General features: G+C 47.1%; 1 protein-coding gene across 3 annotated transcripts in view; it reads left to right on the plus strand.

Annotated features, from left to right (window-relative positions):
- Positions 1-12050, plus strand: part of kiaa1522 (KIAA1522 ortholog) — a 41630-nt gene that overhangs the window by 20871 nt on the left and 8709 nt on the right. The window contains exon 1 of one of the 3 annotated variants that reach the window (XM_034544627.1): positions 129-271. The exons of the other annotated variants lie outside the window; for them this stretch is intronic. Within the exon in view, the coding sequence (XP_034400518.1) occupies positions 151-271 (121 nt within the window). The 5' untranslated portion in view covers positions 129-150. Of the gene's footprint in view, positions 1-128; positions 272-12050 lie in introns of those variants that run through there. 3 annotated transcript variants of the gene reach the window in all.

Here is a 12050-nt window from a genome sequence, read left to right on the forward strand (position 1 = left end):
CCCCCCCCCCCCCCCCCCACCCCCCCCCCCCCCCCCCCCCCCCCCCCCCCCCCCCCCCCCCCCCCCCCCCCCCCCCCCCCCCCCCCCCCCCCCCCCCCCCCCCCCCCCCCCCCACACACACACACACACACACACACACACAGAAAAAAAATGGGGAACAGCGTCCAGAAGAAGAAGAAGAAGAAGTATCAGGCGGAGAAATCCTCGAGCCCCGCCAAGGAAAAGCTAAAAGGCTTCTCGGTGTTTGGACTTCGAGACAAACTGAAAACAGGTACGTCTGGAGATCTTTTGAATGTGGCCACTTTGAGAAGAGCCACTCGCGTGTGCACGTGTGTGTGTGTGCTCGTGTGTGTGTGTGTGCGTGTGTGTGCTCATTCCGACAGTAAGCTCTTTAGGTGCAGAGTGACAACCCCCCCCCCCCATGCTGACTTTACCTTCGTCAGCTTCAAGGCTTCCTGCGGTATTGCACATAGTGTGCAGAAGAGAGTCGTGTGTGTTCCAAGAAGTGTGTGTTTTTCATTGTGTGTTTTTCTCTTAAACATGACGAGTAGTAACAGAGGATTTTAAATGGAAACAGATGAGTTCTTTTTTTTTTTTTAGGGGTGGGGGGGGAAAGCTATTTTCACCCAAACTTCCCCAATGCTCAATGCTATTGGTGCGTGTGTGTGTGTGTGTGTGTCTGTGTGTGTTGCGTGTGTGTGTGTGTGTTGTCGTGTGCGTATGCGTGTACGTGTGCGTTTGTTTGTGTGTGCGTGTGCGCGTGCGCGTGATTCAGTGAGTTGTGGTTGACAGACCGGTCCACCTGCAGTGGGGCAACAGTCCCGGGCTGGTCGTTGATAACAGACCCCGGAGCAACAACAAATAACCCAGACGAGCAGGTTTAACACGAGCTCGCACAGATTTCGGGATAACGTTCTGCGGACATTTGTTTGTCTCTCGCAAAGCTGCGGTCGGCATCTTTCTGTTTCTTTCTGTTTCATTTGGTCGACCTGCGTTTCTCACTTCCTTCTGTCTCCTAGATGATCGTTGACAACGTAGCGAAGCCTGCAACAATAAAACACAATCCCTACGTGTAATGCCCAAGCTCTGCCCCATCTTTCTGCTCATTGTTTTCTTAGTGAAGGACACTTGGAGCCGCGCAGCTCCGTTGTGAGATAAACGAAACCATAACAATGGTGTTATTGTGTCTCTCTTTCATTTTTAGTGTTGTTTTGGCTCCTTCGCTGGCGAAAGGCTGTCAAAGCACAAGAGAAGCGAAGTCTGTGCACCAGCGTTTGGATGAAATATTTCCATTTCAAGTTTTTAAGTGATTTTTGATGAGCAGGTGCTGATGGAGCAATCTGTCCACCACAGATCTCCCACAGATCGGTGTGGCCTCTCTCATTAGTCGGCGGTCGTGGTTGTTAAGACCATTAGTTGGCGTTGGCGCATTAGAATATTACCAAATGCGTCTCATCGGTCTGCGTCATCAGACAGCGTGAAATATTACCAACGTCAGCCGGAACCAAACAGCATAAAGCAATGAGACCAAGACTTTGTCTAGTTGTCTACAATTCATAGTTCAGCCTACTTTTTTCCCCACAAAAATGGCTGAAATTGTTTTCCTGATGGTACCGGTTTCCGTGGTAACACCTGGCGTGAACCCTGTGTGTTTCAAGGTACAAGAGAACACATTAAGGTGGTTTGTGTGTGCGTGTGTGTGTGTGTGTGTGTGTGTGTGTGTGTGTGTGTGTGTGTGTGTGTGTGTGTTGTGCGTGTGTGCACAACAAAAAGATGGACTGCTCGCTCTGGATAATGAATGTTTTTGTGAGGGGGCGACTGTGGGTCGGTGGTTAGCGGGTCCGTCTTTCATTCAGAGGATCGGCGGTTCGATCCCCGTCATAGTCGATGTGTCCTTGAGCAAGACACTTAACGCTCCCCGTAGCTGTGTCTACGGTGTATGATTGTAAGTTGCTTTGGATAAAAGCGTCAGCTAAATGTAAAGTAAAGTAATGTAATGTAGGGTTGCAAAATTCCGGGAATATTCAAAGTTGGAAACTTTCCACGGGAATTAACAGGAATAAACTGGAAATTTGGTGGTAATTTACCTTGTCATGCAAACATTTATAATACAAGTAGAACGTTATTCTTTCATCGAACAACAAAAACATGAACGTTGAATAAAAAAAGGTGTGTATTCCCTATGATCACCACCCCCCAACCCCAATTTTTGTTGGTGTGTTTTTCCCTGAATCCTTTCAGGTCTAAATGCTTTCTTCCTGGACCTCATCAAAAAGTTAGTTTACTGTATACAAATAAACTTGGTATTAAAATGAACATAATCAATATGCTAGATGATGACAAACAGTGTCGGGAAAGTTCACTTTTTCACACATTTTAAAATGAACTAGTTCGGTTCATAGTTCATAATTCAAAATGTTGAACTAAGTTCACAGCTCCAAAAAATGAACTAGTTCAGTTATTTTGTTCAATATGTTGCGAGCTATAATTTAAATCACTATCTGTCTGCAATACCGCTCTTGGCCTCTACGCCACTCGGCGCTCTCACACTTGCCAGGCAAAGGGCTGAAACGTTCAGACGACACTGATGACAAAGACGTTCAAAAACAACAGAACGTGTTATGTTTATGTTTCTGGCAGACAAGCAGCTGCATTCAGGGTCCAGCTGAGCTCGGCGTGCATAGTCTTGTTCTCAACTACATTTAAGTTCCCTGTTATATGCTTTTGCAAAAAAACGTAGGCACATTTTATTTTTATTTTTTAAATTCCCGAGCCAAAATTCACCGTGGAAACTTTCCGGTAACTTTCCGGAAAGTACAAAACGCGTCTTAAACGCGTTGTCGGTCGGTGGTGGTCGAAGTCTGCGTTGTGATTGTTGTCTCCTGAATTCGCCGCTTCGTTCACGGGGAGTTTATTCAGAAAGTTGGAGTGTGAATGCATTCCTGCATTCCTGACGATTTCCTCGCGCATGAGCACACACACACACACACACACACACACACACACACACACTCTCTTGAAATGAGGCTCAATTCCTGTTTTACTTTTACTTTTTGGTGACTGCAGCTGCTTTTTGTTACACAACAGGCCGCAGAAACAAAAGGGCGGATTTCGCAAGAGGGAGAAGAGAAGCGTGTGTCGTAAAACGATGTTTTTGTGCAGCTGTGTTGATGCAAAGTTGTTGACTTAACACCAGCAGACCGCAGCTAATGGATTGCAGTAACGCCAGCTTCAGGCGGCCAAGGAAACAAGCCCGGATCCTCACCGTGTGCTCCTGAAAATATGTGTCACGTGCTTTTGGTCCAGTTCCAAAACCCCCGGACACCCGGCCTGCATGCTCCACAACACCTGAGAGGTGGTTTATGACAGGGGGGGGGGGGGTACGACGCTTATAAGACTGGGAGTCACATAGAGCCGGATGATTTGGGAAATAATTGGATGGATGTTTCTCAGCGCGGACCACAACGATGAAAACTAGACTCTCAAGAGACACGACAAAGATGCCCATTCGTCCGCTGACGTGAGCGCGAGGACGGTGGCTGCAAGATGAGCTCACTTTACTGCATCCAGTGGTGGTCAGAGGCACACACACACACACACACACACACGCGCATCATCTTTTCATTCTCGGACCCTCCGGACCGCTCGTGAACTGGTGTGATGCAACAGGCCTCCAGATGTCTCGGATTATCTTCTCATAACTGGCTTCCATCACGGCCAGAGATGAGATGAGCCGTGATGAACGACTATCCCCGTGAACTGTAAACCCAAATTATTAGCACGTGTTTTTAAACTTTATACCATCACTTTGCTCCTCCCCTATTATCCATTATCTTCTCGACCTCGGAGAGGCCATTTTGATTGTCGCTCACCAAACCGGGAGATATTTTTGCATGTACGACTGGGGGAAAAAAAAAACCCTGTAGGAATGAAGTGTGACTTCAGTGATTGAGAGGTGACATAATTAGGGAGGGAGGTGACTCCAGTCTGGGGGATACAAAGAGAAGAAGAGAGGAACACGTCGTGTATAATTCGAGGACAAGGACGCCAGCAGACGCCATTTTTCATTTACCACTGTCTGGTGCGGCTCGCGATATTCCATATTCCATTATCCTGCTAGCCTAAGCCTTGTGATTCCTCTAAGCCGGGCTGAGACGCCTCTTCCCTCGGTCCTCCTTTGAAGATCCCAGTCACAGCCGCGGACTCCCCGCGGAGAGCCGAGAAAGAAAAAAAAAAAAGAAAAGAAGATGCCTTTTCCGTCTCTCCGCCGTATCTTTTTCCCCGCATACGCCTACGCGTCGTCTTCCAGCCCCACGTAACCTCCGTTCTCCCCCTCTTTTACTTTCCTCCCGTGCTCTTCCCGAAGCCGTGTTTGCCTCCAGGCTCTCCAGGTTCTGAGCGTCGGACCATCTGCTGCCAGTAAAACGGTCCTGTTTTAATTGTCACCCGCCCGTTTCTCACCTGTAACACCTCGTCCTCTCTTTGGAGGTCGATGGAGGTCGTTGACTTCTTCCTCTCTCCTGTCCTCTCGTGCCCTTTAGCTGTAGGAACGTTTCCTCTCAAATGAAAGGTCTTTGGCAGCGTGTAATTATGGTCTGTCTGCGCATTCTGATCCTAAAATGTAGTATTGGAATTCTCAAGCCATTGGATGACATACGCAGAGCACTTTTAAGGAGGAATAAATCCCTCTTAAGGATCCACAAAACGTTAGCAAGTGAAAATGTACATGAAGTATTCCTAAATTGCTTTGTGAAGATTTGACCCAGATTTAATTTGAGCTGCCAATGGGAAATAAATCCTGTAATTTCAGCCGTGGTTTGGAGAAGTGGCTCATTGCTCGTTCACAAGACTCCTTCCTGAAGGCAGCGAGGCCACGTACACCACGCATTACAATCATTTACTATAATTAAAGCAGCTGTTTTCTGTAACGAAGACGAGCTCAGCCCCAAACAAAAGACGTCAGCGACATAGCGGAGCGTTTACGCACTTTGGAGCGCGACGGATAAACGACGCAAACGTGCCATTAAACCAATGCTAACGTTGCACGCGCGTGTGTGTGTGTGTGTATACGTAGAGCAGCTACATTTCTCTAATTTAGTTTAAGTTGTATCGTTGGACTTGGAGGTGCATCAGAGATCTCTCTGTCTGCAGGAATAAAGGGACTCTTTCTCTCAGTCCAGTGGCTTCCTGCATCGCCACCTAAATTGAATTAAAGCATCAGACCATACCAATAAACAGCACACGCACACGCACACGCACACACACACACACACACACACACACACACACAATCTATTATTTGAAACTTGTGACGATTTCGCCGAGCAAGACCGAAACAAGATATTTTTGGATTGATTTACCTAGAAATCAAGAAGCTTTACCAGCTGTTCAGATTTTTTATTTTTATTTATATTTTTTTAACTAAAAGAAAATACATTTTACTCAGGAAATCATTGTTCGTAAAAACTGTGAGCGACACCACTTCTCTCGTTACTTGAACCCAAACCACAAACTTTTCCTAAGTTGTTGCCTGTGAAAATTGACACGCAAAAAACTAATAACCTTTTCGTGAGATATCACACAAACCCGGTGCATGAAGACACTTTTCCCGAAAGTCGTGAGCTCTGGGGAGTGAAGGTAACGAAAAAAGAATTGAGCGTATGACTAGTACACGTGCGCTGTATTCTGTCGTACGCCTGCCATCTTATCGGCGACCCCGGAGACCGTGAGCCCCGATTCTATACCCGAGGAGCTCATTCGGCGGCGAGCAGGACGCCGTCGGCGTTTGTTTTTTTTCACGCGGACGCACGAGTGTTTTCCAGACTGATTCGGTCCAAAATGGGTTTTCGAACTTGTTTACCAAAGGGAAGCTTAGTCCACCGGCCGTGCGTAATGGGATTTCACTGAGAGCGAGAGGAGTGTTGGGTGTTTTTCTGGGACTTGAGTGAGGCCTCACAATTGGCAGCGTGAGATGTTGTTGTTGTTGTTGTCGTCGTCGTCACACACACACACACATTGTAGTAGCTCTGGTGCTCATGAACAAACTAGTCATAGGCTGGTGTGTTACACGGGCGGTGCTCAGCCCTCCGTCTGAACTCTCGTCCTCATCAGCACGCTTGGCATCCATGTGCTTTATGTTTGTTAAACGGCTTCTATATCCAGCAATTTGTGGCGGATTCACATGAGATTAACTCACACGAAGCCGGAGTCCTCGTACAGAAAGAAAGACAAAAAATGTAAAAAACCAAAAGGATGGTCGTCTCACAGAGATCTCCACCATCCCTATAAACTTCCAGAGGAGGATTTGGACATAACATTTATGTAAATGACATTTTGGTTAATAGGAAAAGTCGTACGCTAATGAGATAAACCACGCTGTGACATTTGGATATTGTATCATTTCAGCAATGCAGTGAAAGGTTATGGGAGCGGGAGGCGTGTGAGCAGCTGCTCGATGTGGAACAATTTAGTTCTCACCGTGAAAATAAGACGTCTTTAACTCAGGGGGGGGGGGGGCTCTGTCTGAGTCGCACGTCAGTCCACTGTGTGTTTATTTATTTTTGATAACGTAATAGGTTAGTCAAATCCATGAAAACCACTGACTTGCAAAGCAAATACGAGGAAGGACGTTACCACCGGGCTTCAATGGAAAAGAGAGATAAACCGTACGTGTTCATTTACACAAACTAAAAGGAAATTAGACCGGATTAAAAGGTCAATTTAAGTCATTTTATGTGTGGAGTGCACGAGCTGGAAGATGTGGAGGCAGAGGGTCAGCCAGGGAAAAAGGCTCCCGGCTGCCACCAGACTTTAAATAACCTGGGAACACCCTCGGGTCAAGTTTTAGTTGAAATTCTCTTAAAACCTTTGTTTTTTTTGCCTAATTTCCACCAACGGTCTGCCAGCGACGTGATTCGATTCTCTAAAACATTTTACGGACTTAAATATTTGTCTCGAGCCAGGATCCCGTTAGCTTAGCATAAAGACTGGAAGCTGAGGATGACGTAACAACGACCCGTCGTTGTTTACCCCTCAAAGTGCATATCGTGTGTTAATTAGTGAGCTTTACATGTTCTGGTTGGTGGATGGTGGGACCGTTGCAGTCTAAAGTTAACAGAAGCTCCTCTGTTACTTGTTTTTGTGCTAAACTGTAAGCTAATCTAATAAGCCAATTTCCCAAAATGTAAGAAAACTTAAATATAAGGTTATACATGACAAGAATATTATTTGTTCCTGAGACTATTTTTGAAGTTTGCCTCGAGTCCTCAGACCTTTCTGAGGGGTCGGATCCAACAGAGGAGTCGGACTTGTCCGGTCCTGCCCGGAGAGACGAGCCTTGTGGGGAAGCTGCCGGTCTCCCATGAACTCATCGATCATGCCCGATGAGTCCACCATTAGGAAGAACCTCAACCTCCCACGCCGATTGCCAACAAACGGATTTATTATCTCGCGCGAAGACCAAAAGTGGATCCGCTGTGAGGCATCCGTATCCGTGTTTGCAGAGCTCTCAGTTTGGCAAAAAAAGAAAGGAAAGCTTTGTTTCCTTTGTTTTTTTTTAAAAACAGCTCCTCGAGGAAAAATACCCACAATCCCCTTATCGGGTAGAGAGAGAAAGAACAGGTGGGAGAGCAAGAGAGGCACGTTTGCAAAAAAAGAGAGAGACGGTTGCTATTTTTAAGCCCAGCGACTTAGTCTCGCTGTGTGTTTCTGTGTTTCCTGAAGTGGAATCACCTGAGCTCAGGTGTGCAGCCCACACGGTACGACACCAACCTTGTTATTTGCCCTCTTCGTCCTCCTGCACCGTTTTCTACTCAACCCGCTCTCCTCCCTTCTTGTTCACCTTCTTCATCTCACTCCCTCTGTGACCCGCCCAGAGGAAATCATCAAGTAGTGACAGTTACTGTACTTTGATTCATGTGCTTCCTCCTCCTCTTTCCTATCGACCTTCCTCGGTGTCTCCACCTCTCCGGTGACCCCCGATGTGCAGGTTTATTTTACAGTTTGTGTGTTTCTTTATTTATTTTTTTATTTTTTTACACGCTCCCTCTACGGCCATTAGCTCTCATCATTACAGTAACAAATGAGTCTCATCCCCAAACGTTCATATTTCACGCTTGTGCAGGTCACCTGAAGAGTCGGTGCCAATTCTATTATCTTAAGACGCATGAAATACGAAATGTTCTACTGGATGTGTGCACGGAGGATGGGGGTGAGCCTGCCGCTCTCTCCCTGGTTTATACCACACTGATCATTGGAGGGGAGCTCATAACTCAAGGCCACCACCACAGCCGTAGAATACTAATCAGGGGAGCAGCAACGAGCTGTGTGTGTGTGTGTGTGTGTGTGTGTGTGTGTGTGTGTGTGTGTTGGAGCGAGGTTTATTGCTGGTCACATTTGAACCCTTTCTTCCTGTACTCATTTTTTTGTATTACCTCTATCTAAATCAGCCGTATAGGCGACCTTGATAGCTTGACCGGTGGCACAGTAGCAGCGTGTGTGTGGAGGCCTGGTTGGCATTCTGCATGCAGGAGAGAGGGGGAGGAGTCGGGGGAGGAGCCGGGGAAGGGGAGGCCAGGTGAGCCGAAGGCGTCTTCAGCGTTGTTCTGGTAAATCTCACAGAACCACGAGGAAAGTCACGCAGGACGAGTCCGAGGCCTTCTGACTCGAACAAACGCCTTTTGTGTCCCACAGCTGTGACTTTGTGTGAAACCATACAATGTTTTCATTTTTACCTGTGTTGTTGTATCTTTAAAGCCCCTCCCCACCCCTCCTCACACACACACACACACACACACAGACTTGTTTCTAATGAACCCGACATGTACGCACTGAACCACATGCCCATTGATACCCACGCACACAGTGGCGGTTTTCAAGCCCAGTCAGGCATGAAGTGGAAACCCGGCTCCCTCTCATGGCCCCGTGGCCTGAACGCTCACCTGATACTGATGTGGAGGTCCAGAACAGCTCTCACTTTTTATTTCATTCTCTCTCTCTCTCTCTCTCTCTCTCTCTCTCTCTGAGGAGCTGATGACAGGTTGAGCTGAGGTCATGAGATGAGCTAATACTCAAACCCCGGTTTTACATTTTCCAATAAGTGTGTGTGTGTGTGTGTGTGTCAGAGCTTGGGCTTGGTCAGTCCACTGGGAGTCATATTTTACATTTAGCTGCTTTTTTTTGTCCTCCATCAGTGCAAACCGGCTCTGTTTATCTGCAGGAAATGTTCTCATCCAATGAGCTGCTGTTTTTGCAGTCTCATACGTGCAGTCGGAGTCGATGCGGCGCCTCCTGGTGGAGAGAGAGGTTACGTGCGAGCTAGAAAACGACTATAATATATAGAGAGAGAGAGGAGGCTCTGCTCTGGTAAAACTGATATTAAAGAGGTCAAGATTGTCTGGTCATTCTATAATTGATTTATCTATTACGTCAAAGGATTTAATTTACAAGTATTACTGTACATCCCAGGTTTCTGCCGACTGCAACTGATTAACGATGGTTTTCATCGTCATCATTCATTTAATAAGCTGGAACCAGAGAATGTTCTGCTGAATAAATGATTCAATAAATGAATCGAGTCAAGATAACAACTTATCATTTCCCGTTTCGGCTGAACGTGACACATGATGGTTTAAATTTAGTCCGATTTCCGGCAACTACACAACATGAGCTATGAATCATAAAAACAGGATATTTTTAAAAAATGGTAACGGTAACGACGAGGTTGTTCGTCTTCTGACCTTTTGACCTTTTAACGAGCCTGTTCTGAACTCTGGTTGTCCTCCGACAGACTGTTTGACCTGCTAACAGTCCGCTCATCGTCAGTGCTTCACAGGGACGAGGTTCAACCAGACACTTGTATTGGTTGTTTCCTACAAACACACCTGTGTGTAGTTAAATAGTGTAATTTGAAGTCAACTGGTGTTACTTTCACATTGTTATTCTGCCTCTGCCTCTGCATTGGAATGGTGTGTGTGTGTGTGTGTGTGCATCTGAAGCCCCCTCACCGCCCTCTTCCCCAAGACCAGATGGTGTCTCTTTAGGCCCTCTAATGAATATTGATATGCAGGGTCTTGGTGAACAACAGGTGGGGGGGGGGGGGTACACAGGCTGGGCCAGAGACCCCCAAAATTGGCACTTCGTAAAAGGTCTGCATTGAGGGGGACCGGGTGTTGATGGAAAAGGAACTTAAAGGGTCACAAGCTCCCATATTGGTAAACTGTCTCGCACAAATTAATATGGACTAGAAGCTAAAGAGCATCACTAAGTCGCCTGAGTGATATCATCCCGGACCGTATGACAAGCTTTGGTGTAAAGTTTAAAAAATGTTTTTTAAATGAGACGTTTTCCAGCTGAATGAGATGAGAAGTGCTTATGGAGGGAAATATAAAATGTCAGAGATGGACAGGTTAAGCCCCCGGCAGAGCTAATCCTCTGGCACGACTCCCTCGTCTAAAGCTGCTCTCCTTGAAGGCCTCGGCTTATCCAGAGGCTGAGCCACCGGCAGCAACCCCGGTGCTGGGCGCTCCGACCCTGGACACCGGGGTGTCTCCACTCGATTCCCCCCCCCCCCCCCCCCCCACACACCTGTTTTTCCAGCACCAGCCGGTTTCTGGACGGGTGTACGGATGGAGGTAATTGCGTGTCCCTGTCCAGCTGGTGTAGCTGTGTGGGGCCAGCTGGAGCCCCCCTGCAGTGCTTCTTTATTGGGAACAAACATCCATTCAGAGGGCCGGTGGATCAAGTGCTGCTCCTATTGGAGGAGGAGGAGGAGGGGGGGGGGGAGGGGGGGGATAACCTGTGGAACTCAGCACAGAATTAACCTTTTTACTTGTTTCTTTTCTTCCACAGCCGTGTTGTATTTCCAACCCTCTGCAGTTTGTCGGGAAACATCAGTAGGCGCGCACACACACAGCGCCGTGAGAGCTGCGATGATGAGCCGAGCTATTTTTAACTCGAGCTAGACCTCTGTGGCTATGAGGCAAAGGGGCAGACAGGAAGAGAGAGAGAGAGAGAGAGAGAGAGAGATGTGAAGGAGGAGAGGGCACTGGAGAAAGGGATGCATGTGAAGAAAGTGCATTGAAATAGTTGTTGTTTAGCCTTTTCACTGTGAGGACACGACCTCTGCTGTCAAATGGAGCCCCTGTAGCCCTCAGATATAATGAGACGGAGCTGCCAGACGCATGCGACGGTGCTGAAGGCTTTCATTAGGGGGGAGGACGAATAGAACGACGCAACCCTGAAATATATCAGTGATTACAGCGTCGTTTTTAGCTGTAATTATAGACACAATTTGAACTGCGTCTTAGTAAACACAAGGGGGGGGGGGGGGGGTGGAGTCTTCCAGTGCTAGTAAAAACACATCATTATGGCAGAAGCTGGGGAATGTCATTTAAAGCAAAGACCAGGCCTTTTTATAGATAAGGCGTGTTTAAAAATAAAGAAGACATTTATCGTTCTCAGAATCTAGTTTTCATTTAAGTTGTTGTATTCATTACAATATGTTTAAATGTGCATGCTACCAATTTCCCACCAATATATACTGTGACATTTTTTTTTTTTTTTTTGTTCAAACTGTAAAACCTGTGGGTCAGAATCCCTCAGGGGGTCTCAAGATAAGGGGTCATATTTCTTTTTAAGTATAGTTTTATCTTTCCAGGCTCTTTGTATTCACAATCACACGTGCCTGACTGTATTGAGTGAAGTAAGGAGTGGATGCCTCCTGAAAGCCAAACTTGGAGGGAGGAGGGGGGGGGGTCGTCATTTGACAATAGAGAGAGAGGATCGCTATGGAGAGAGCCAGTGTGTGAGCGACAGAGCAAAATAGAGAGAGAGAGAGCGAGAAGAGGGGGAAGGGAGGAGGGTATCAGACTCTGGGATAAGGCAGCTGGGACAGGCTGCTCGGCTGGTAGCAGATCTTATTGTGCACTCATCACTCCGCAGAAGGAGGAGAGGGCTTCTCACTCTCAGACCAAACGCCTCTCAAGACTTTCATCCCTCTTCAAATCCTCGGAGTTCGGAGCTTCTGGATCTTTTCCTGTAAAAACGAGAGT

Source organism: Cyclopterus lumpus, chromosome 11 (assembly GCF_009769545.1).
Source record: "Cyclopterus lumpus isolate fCycLum1 chromosome 11, fCycLum1.pri, whole genome shotgun sequence".
Classification (NCBI taxonomy): domain Eukaryota; kingdom Metazoa; phylum Chordata; class Actinopteri; order Perciformes; family Cyclopteridae; genus Cyclopterus; species Cyclopterus lumpus.